This window comes from Sinocyclocheilus rhinocerous, unplaced genomic scaffold (genome assembly GCF_001515625.1).
Source record: "Sinocyclocheilus rhinocerous isolate Xijiao unplaced genomic scaffold, SAMN03320098_v1.1 scaffold72, whole genome shotgun sequence".
Classification (NCBI taxonomy): domain Eukaryota; kingdom Metazoa; phylum Chordata; class Actinopteri; order Cypriniformes; family Cyprinidae; genus Sinocyclocheilus; species Sinocyclocheilus rhinocerous.
The window spans coordinates 3577812-3586381 of NW_015628351.1; the positions used below are offsets into that span (position 1 = coordinate 3577812).

At 38.2% G+C, this 8570-nt stretch overlaps 3 protein-coding genes across 3 annotated transcripts in view; 1 reads left to right on the forward strand and 2 right to left on the reverse strand.

The window, feature by feature from the left end:
* LOC107737589 (solute carrier family 35 member C2-like) overlaps window positions 1–1593 on the reverse strand; it is an 18212-nt gene extending 16619 nt beyond the window's left edge. Inside the window, exons 1-4 of the mRNA XM_016549141.1 lie at window positions 1422–1593; window positions 884–1034; window positions 624–774; window positions 239–302 (exon numbers count right to left, since the gene is read on the reverse strand). Coding sequence (XP_016404627.1) covers window positions 239–302; window positions 624–774; window positions 884–994 — 326 coding nt within the window. The 5' untranslated portion in view covers window positions 995–1034; window positions 1422–1593. The remainder of the gene's footprint in view (window positions 1–238; window positions 303–623; window positions 775–883; window positions 1035–1421) is intronic.
* A 1238-nt stretch (window positions 1594–2831) lies between these two features.
* taf13 (TATA-box binding protein associated factor 13) lies at window positions 2832–4173 on the forward strand. The gene is made up of 2 exons (XM_016549300.1): window positions 2832–2972; window positions 3612–4173. Exon 2 carries the CDS (start codon window positions 3613–3615, stop codon window positions 3985–3987), a length of 375 nt encoding a protein of 124 aa, XP_016404786.1. The 5' UTR covers window positions 2832–2972; window position 3612; the 3' UTR covers window positions 3988–4173.
* A 1163-nt stretch (window positions 4174–5336) lies between these two features.
* LOC107737590 (troponin C, skeletal muscle-like) lies at window positions 5337–8156 on the reverse strand. The gene is made up of 6 exons (XM_016549142.1): window positions 8057–8156; window positions 6989–7040; window positions 6747–6890; window positions 6113–6227; window positions 5889–6025; window positions 5337–5793 (listed from the first exon to the last, which is right to left on the reverse strand). The coding sequence occupies exons 1-6, from the start codon at window positions 8057–8059 to the stop codon at window positions 5762–5764; spliced, it is 483 nt and encodes a 160-aa protein (XP_016404628.1). The 5' UTR covers window positions 8060–8156; the 3' UTR covers window positions 5337–5761.
* Window positions 8157–8570: the final 414 nt, after the last annotated feature.

Consider the following 8570-nt stretch of genomic DNA (forward strand, 5'->3'; position numbering starts at 1 on the left):
GTTTGAGAGAGGCGGGGCATAGAGGACCTACAATAATGTACAGTATTTGAAAAATAATGAGTTTTTTGAACATTAAAGCATGTCAACATATTCTGTTACACCAAATACACAAAATAATGATCTTTAAAATAGCATCATATGACCCCTTTAAGGTTAAGGGATGTTTTATGTTTGAGAAATAAGAATAAAAGTCTGCCTTGCAAACACTATAAAATCCAATCTCTCAGGTAATACTTACAAACTAATAGTGATGAAAAGGAAGCTCCAGTTGGACAATCCGATATCCAGCGTTGTTGCCAGGGCTGATGGACACAGACAAACAGTTGTACACATATTACTGTATGATGAATCACTGTCTAAGCATATACTGTACATCATAAATCATTCTATGCTTAAACTTGAATAATGGGCTTGTGGACAAGATTCCAGAATATTCGAGCAGAGATCAACTAGATTCGTTATATATTCAATCAGTGTGGACTTCACCCATCCAAACTGTGTGTTGGATAGAAAAGATAACAGGTTTTATCTCCTCAGCTACCATTATGGCAAACATTCAAACACATTTTTGGTCTTTGGACTCACTGATGAATTTTTTCCCAAAACAAACAAAAAATTCTTACCTGTCGGGGCCACTTTAGAAAGGTAAACCTTCCAGGGAAGTGTCACTCGAGGCTTTCCCGTCCAGCATTGCATGGCAAAGCGTGTCAGTGTGGAGAAACTGAAAATTATTACGAGATGGACCAGCGTCATGAACAGAGGAAAGTGGAAGTCCTGAGGCAGATTAAAAAAACAGACATTATACAACACAAATGGACAAAAATAAGTGTTCTTTTCAAAACGAAGAACAGGCATGTTTTCACCCAGCTGAACTATATCTTACCCTCATGAGCCACTTGTTGTAGAATGTTATGCCAATGGAAAACACATAGTAGAAGAGCACCAGGCCCACGGTGCGCAGCGCCCTGCAGAGGAACTGCGTCGGGCACGCCATCCTCCTGGACAACCCGGATCCGACAAGGCACAGCTAAACACTATTAACAAGAGCAAGGAAGGCAATAAGAATTAACCAGAGCTAGTATGTTAACTCTGGGTAATTTGATAAGAACATGCAGGGCCAAAGTTTGATGTGCGCGAGTATTGATCAAAGAAGCACTTGTTGAGCAGTGCAACATATTGTATCAGAACAGCTGTACTTTTAAAATATCTGATGAAGTGCGAGGGGACTTTTTGTTTTGTGCGTTTTGTTTTGACAGGCGTTTAAGCAATAAACTCTAACTAAACGTTGTATCACGCACTCGCGAGCACTAAACCTAGTTACTTCAACTGATGCTGTGACAGTTTGCACACGCTGCCTGGCTGTGCCATTTAACGTTACAGCTAACCAGAACTAGCTAAGGTCAGTGACCACATTTTCTTACCTCACTGTTTACATAGTCCTCGAAAAACAAAAATCTGGTAGCATTAAACTCTATGTAACCATCATTTGGATACGCGAGTCGCCTCAGAGCACTAAGGTGACATTAATGCGAGACTCTGCCATACAATTGTGCCATTCAAATAACTGTTCTTGTTTGTGAACCTACAGACACCCCTGTGTAGTCACTTCTGCTGCTGTGACGTGGACGTTGCTCTTCTGACACATGCCCGGGAAAATTTGAATTCTACACATAATGTTTTGAAATGAAAGCTTTTTCTGAATTTTTATTAAGCACACAAGTGCCAACGCCAATGTAAATGCGCTAAATAGTAGACTGGCTGCTATTTGCTATGTTTAGCGCTGATCGGTTCGTTCTTTTGATTCGAATCGTTTTGATGAATCAATTGAACCGGTTCATGGAAACAAATTGTTCACGAATCGGACTGATGCGATCTTGAGCGGTTCTCCAGTCAAGAACTCATCGGCTGAATTCAGAATAAAGTTGTCTTGTAATAATATAATTACCACCGACATGGTCCGAGAACCGATGAGTGAGCTGATAGTTTGTGAAGTGAACATTTAACTGATGCACACACGAAATTACACGAAAACTCCCTCCCAAATAAAAGTTTATTAGTGTTTACGAAAGACAGGGAAAAATAAATATAAATACAAAATTAAACTAAATAAAAAAGACAGGAGTTTAAAGTTTTAAATGATCTTTAACATTCTAGCAAATCTGGATTTGTTTTGTTTACTTAAAAGAACCAATAAGCATAACATAAGAAATTCAATAAATACCTTAAAAACTTGGTTTAGAGTCACTACGTTTGCTGCTGTGTATGTGAAATTTGTCCAAAAAAAATTCACCATAACAAATGATCAGATATATTTTATGATTCAAAGTATACAAAGACTTGTTTTTACAAAACCTCTCCAGTTTTATTTAGAATATCTTACATACAATCTTATTGTGTCACGTGCGTAGGTAACAAGGTAAAAAGTAAATTCGATCCACAACACATAGCCTATATAAAACACATAATGTGGCTGAATTTATTGCATGTAATTTTATTTAGCAATAACAACTATTTAGAACAAATTCAAACATAAAAATACACATTTTAATCTAAAATGCTCGGCAGCATTGATGGGCGAAACAACAAATACAAATGTATAACAGAACATCAAGAAATATAACAAAGAACAAAAATAACAGCCAAAGTAAAGAAAACTCAGTTATAATCTAAATAAAGCGATACATAAAAGGATAATAAATAATCAAAGGGTTCCTGTTGACTTTACTGGAGTATGACTTTACTGGAGTGTGACGCAGAAGAATCGCTGAATTGATTCGTTCAAAAGAACCAATTCACAGAAATGATTCGAACGTTCCACCACTCCCCCTTTAATAAGGTCGTCATCCAGAACTCCAGGGGTCGCTGACGGTTTCTTCCACTGGCGCGTTATGTGGAAATGAATGAGCAGTACTTCCTGTCTTTGCATTTGCTTGTTGGGGTGTTTTATTTTTGTTCCCGTCCGGTTTTCACAAGTAAGTTATACATAAACGCTGTGTCTGTTATTCTTTTATCATATAGAACAGCGGTTCTCAATTCCAGTCCTCGCGTATCCCCGCTCTGCATGTTTTGCATGTCTCTCTTTGTTAACACACCTGATTCAGATGATCATCTCGTTAGAAGTGAGCTCCGTGCATGAACTGTGTGCCGATTGACATGGTCCCTACACAGTGTCCATTGCTCCCTACTCCCTGAGCAGGGGAAATCCGTTGAAGTTTACTTCACTTCGGAATATTCATTTACAGATTTGCGCTGCGCCGCTGCCTGCAGCGTCTTCACACACATACGAAACTTACTAGAGACGCGTGAAGGGGGACATAATATACCTCTGTAAATAAATACAATTTAAATTCACGTCTCGCACACTTAAATGCCCTCTGTATGGAACATATACGCTCCCTTCAAACTGGAATCATGGAGGCATATCCGGTAATGTCCACTTCGCAGGGCACTTACAGTTAAATATAACAAAGGTCTGAAGCAATAAGAGAAACATACGAAATGTGCAGAGCGGGGGTACGCGAGGACTGGAATTGAGAACCGCTGATATAGAACACTTGAGTCTTGTGTTTTGAATGGCTGTTTCTAACCAGCGCGCTGCATTTCGTTTAAAGAATGGCTGAAGAAGAGGATGATCCTGGTTTTGATGAGGATTTAGACGACGGAGGTAACGGGGTAGACTCGGGTCAAGGTAAAAGAAAGCGGCTTTTTTCCAAGGAGCTTCGCTGCATGATGTATGGGTTTGGAGACGACCAAAATCCCTACACCGAATCAGTGGATATACTGGAGGATCTGGTGATCGAGTTCATCACGGAGATGACACACAAGGCGATGTCCATAGGGCGCCAGGGTCGCGTGCAGGTGGAGGACATTGTCTTTCTAATCCGCAAGGACCCTAGAAAGTTTGCGAGAGTGAAGGACCTGCTCACTATGAACGAGGAGCTGAAGAAGGCTCGCAAGGCCTTTGACGAGGCAAATTATGGGTCTTGAAATAGGCCTGCGGTTGCTATGTTGTTCATGAAAAGGGTCATTTTATTTTCGCCTATAATGGAATTTTACCTGTTGTGAACCCTAGTCCACTTTTCTTACAGCCTTGTTTATTCAGTTGCTGGACAGTTCACACTTCATGAGTGTTCATTGTGTGTGTGTTTAAGATTTTGTACAATAAAGAAAGATACATTTGTTAAACGTTTAATGCAAGTTTTCTTATTATTTTGAAAAGCATTTATGTGCACCTTAAAAATCAGAAGAAACATGGCTGTTTCTTAGAAAACATGTACAACAACCCTAGTAATATCCTTAATGAAAGTTTAGAATATAAACTATATAACCATTATATTTTTATCCTTTAAATGGATAGTTCAACCATCATATACTCACTCTCAAGTTGTTCCAAACCTGTATGACATCATTTTCAGTTTTTTTTCGACTATCCCTTTAATTGTTGTTGTTGTTTTTTTAATCCAGAGAGATACTTTTAAAATGGACCATGTATCTTTTAAATTGTATTATTTTTTTTATTAATATTCATATATTTTGATGATAAAAAATATTACATTTTGTTGCAAATTGAAGGGTTAATGCAAGTATAAAATTAATTGCTTTGCTAAATTGTGCCCGATATAGCTGGGGGTGGGGGTCATTTAAAATAGCTGACATTTATATCTTGTCAATAATGTAAATATAACTAATGCATAGAATTTGAGGACATCTTGAGGTTTTTGCTTTCAAATATATTTATGTATGTATGCGTTTAAACTATTTAATTTTCAGTGACATTAGGCATTCTGTTTATAGCTTAGACATGCAAATCACATTAAGACATGTTAATAATAAGCCAGATTATTATTATAATACTCATTCAGTATTCTTTTAACATTTGGTGTTTTCCCCCCAGTGTATGTCATTCTCACAAAAAGGAGGAATATGTAATTTACTTTGTCATCAGTTATATTTGCATTATTAGTGTGCAACCCTTTACATTGCAAATAATACTCATCAGCCATTGACCAGATAAACAAGACACAATTTACTGATTTACACACTTGCAGCACACAAAGAATGTCATGTTAAAAATCTAAATGTGCAATAGAGAAGAAGAGCTATTCCTACGGCATGTCTAATAAAACTGAATGCCATATTGGCATTAGTGAAATATCACTGTGATATTTGTAAGAGTTTGTGGTTTGGGTTTTGCTGCTACATAAACAGTACTAATTATAGTTTTTAGTATATACAGAAATTGTCAACTAATTGGGGTCAGAGACTCGGGAGAAAAAAAAGTTTAATTGATAAACTCCTAAGAAATAAAACCATACAAATCAAAATGTCAGACCAACTAAACAATGTGTGTTTTATTTTTTATTCTGTTTTCAAGCGTTCGTTCTTAAATACAGTGAAGTGGTTTGGCTTTGGCATTGGTCTATGCAGCGGTAACAAGCTGCTGATCTAGACTAAATCTAGACTTTAGCACCCACAAACGTGGGGTCTACCATGGCATGTGCTTCTAGCGAACTTGAGCGCCATCATAACATGATGAGCCTGTGAACCACACCACAGCTTGGCTCCTTGGATCTGGCATGAGGGTTCAGTGGGAGCCCAACTTTGGCAAACCCCACAGAGGTGTTTATCTGTCTGTCTGCTGAAGAGGTGAGATGGAGGCAGAAAGAGGACAAAAGGGGGAAGTGAATTTGAGTGGCACTGAGAGGTAAAGGTTCCTGTTGGCAGGGGTGAGAGGGGAGAGGAATGTCCTTGAGCCTCTGTTTTACTGCACGTTCTCCATCATCTTGAGGAATTCTGGGGGAAAATGGACACAGGTGTTGCTTCAGTACCTGGTCTGAATTCACGCATACTCATACATAAAAGGAAATGTAATTTATAAACCATCATACCATCAAAGTCCAGCATGCCATCGTTGTTTTTGTCTCCATCTTTAAGCAGCTCATCAATCTCTTCCTCTGATATGGGTTCGCCAGTGCTGCGGATGATCTCAGCAAACTCATCTCTGTCGATGTAGCCATCACCGTTCCTGCAGATTCATAGTGTTGCATATGCTAAAGTGAGTCTGGGTCACATTCAAAAACAGGTGCACACAAGAAGATATCAGATGACATACTTGTCCAGCACACGGAAGCATTCGGCCAACTCTTCCTCACTCTTGCCAGCCTGGTCCTCCTTTAGGAGTCTCACCATCATGACCAAGAACTCCTCAAAGTCAATGGATCCGCTGCCTACAGTTTCCGGTATGAAGTAGCTACATTAGCTATTACAATCTACATTTTTGTATTTTATGCATAAAGTTGAACAGATATTATCATTCATATGAATAATAAAAATATACAGACATCATCATGTAGGCCAGAAACATACTTCACGCAAGTGTGAAAACACAGACGTACATATTTGACATGTACTCTTCCATAGGCCTGAAAGGGCGATACAGTTATTCATTCATATGCTTTTGACTTTAAAATGGGGTGTTTTAATATTCAGGTAAGTTGCTCTTTAATTTTTTTGTCTTAGCAAGACCTTTTTAAACTCTTGCTCCGCAATGGCAGTATTTGTCCCGAAGGAAATAACTGATATTTTCCTCTGTAGCGCCCCTTGCGGCAGCGCTGAAAATGCAGCGCGTACTTCTGCGTACAAAACGCAAGAACGCAGGATATGAGATTGCGTGGAGTATTTTCTCGGTCTACAGCGTTATATAGTTCTATGTATCCACTTTTTTCCAGCTGTAGCATTTTGCTTACCGTCTTCATCGACCTCCTCGATGATTTCTTCCAACTCCTCTCTGGATGGATTCTGACCCAGCATCCTCATGACGGTACCCAACTCCTTGGTGCTGATATCACCGCCACCGTCGGTGTCGAACATGTCGAAGGCAGCCTTGAACTCTTTGAAATAGACGCATAATGTTTAATGTAACAGAACGACGTGGATATCGGTGATAAGCCTATATCCGTTTATCAGTTACACAGTAGGCTACACTCACCGGCAAGCATCTCCTCGCTCAGGTATGAGCGGGCCTCCTGTTGCGCGTCAGTCTGTGAAACGGTTGCATTATGAACGGTTAATTTCAGATATAAACAGTGCAATGCTTTAATTTGATAAACGGAAAACACTGGTTCTTCTGGAGAGTCACTTGCTTTTGTTTTCCTAATAATCTGTTTCCATTAAGACAGGGTTGTGGGCCTGGCAAACAACAGATGGTACCCAGAACACTCCTCCAAGACAATTTGCGACTATTTTAAGGCTCAACACGTTATCCTCGCAGTCAGTGTGACTGTACATGGTAATTCCGAAACAGGATCCTTGGAATGTGTCTCCTCAGCTTTTAGTTAACCTACTTAACCTAACCTGCTGACCAGATTCATATCATATAGCAGGATGTCCATCTTACCATCAACAGATATATGGATGATATTTCAGGGTGATCTTTGACTATTTGATCTTGGAATAATTTAACTCCTTCAAGCTATTTTTGTATCCATGTTAAAACATTATTACATCAGAAAAATGGCAATGATCAACTTTACAGTGGATTTTGTTGCAATGTGATGAATTTATCATATTGAGTGTAATGGTATTTTTTTTGTCAGAGAGAAATCTTGGTCTTGTATCACAGATTAATTATCAGTCAGTTTGAATCTATAATGAAGTTACCTTAAAAAAACACCTAATAAAGTTACTCTAATCAGATTATATCAGACATTATTGCCCAGAGAAAAATGAGTCCAAAATAGAGCAATTGTCTGATAAAAAAAAATAAGTAAAAGAGACACAATAAACAGATTTAAATATACTTTAATCTATTTTTTTAAAACTAGAAGGATTTTTTTAGTCATCCTAAGGTTGAATTTTATTTATTATTTTTATTATAAAGCTTTATTAAATGCATGCAGAACTACAAGGGAACTATTAACAATACTTTAACCTTATGTAATCTGTTATTAATAATGACAGAAATGTAATTCTGACTTTTTGACTAGGCCATTTGCACATTTTATGTTTTCATGCATTCATTAGCAAAACTGACTGCTTAGATTATTTAAACTCTTACCATGGTTGTGGATTAGCCTCCTCACTTATATCCACGAAACAAGCAGTGGTCAACGCACTCGGACTCCAACAGAAAGACTAGACATCAAGTGACAGTTCTGACACACTTTAAACAGGCCACCCAAGACCCGCCCACAGGCCTCCAGATTTAGAATCCTGAACTTTTAGGGTTCGACGGCTCCCATAAGCCAATAGAAATGTGAAATGAGTACACTTTAAGAACAGTCTGCGAGAATACAGGAAAATGGTAATTGCCTTATTCTGGTGTGTTTATTGTCAAAAAGCCTGTATTTATTAGAAAACCTGTTCAAAGACACAATAAAATAATTATTTAGCGTGTCTGGTAAAACTTAATTGTGGAAATTGCATGTTAATGTTGACCACACTAATGTTTAGGCATGAAATCCTGGCAGACTTTCATCCTGAGACTTTGCTTTTCACTAACTCCCCTTAAAAATTTCTACTAAATTTGAGAAGTACTAAAATGGCTTATAATGATTTAAAATAAGTAGAGT

What these genes read in the sequence shown, in the direction of transcription:
- LOC107737590 (XM_016549142.1), bottom strand. An exon ending in GAGCGAGGAGATGCTTGCCG is followed by an intron (nt 6,891 to 6,988) that starts GTGAGTGTAGCC and finishes TCTATTTCAAAG; the next exon opens with AGTTCAAGGCTGCCTTCGAC. An exon ending in CGAGGAGGTCGATGAAGACG is followed by an intron (nt 6,228 to 6,746) that starts GTAAGCAAAATG and finishes CGGAAACTGTAG; the next exon opens with GCAGCGGATCCATTGACTTT.
- taf13 (XM_016549300.1), top strand. Translation starts at nt 3,613, where the DNA reads ATGGCTGAAGAAGAGGATGATCCTGGTTTTGATGAGGATTTAGACGAC.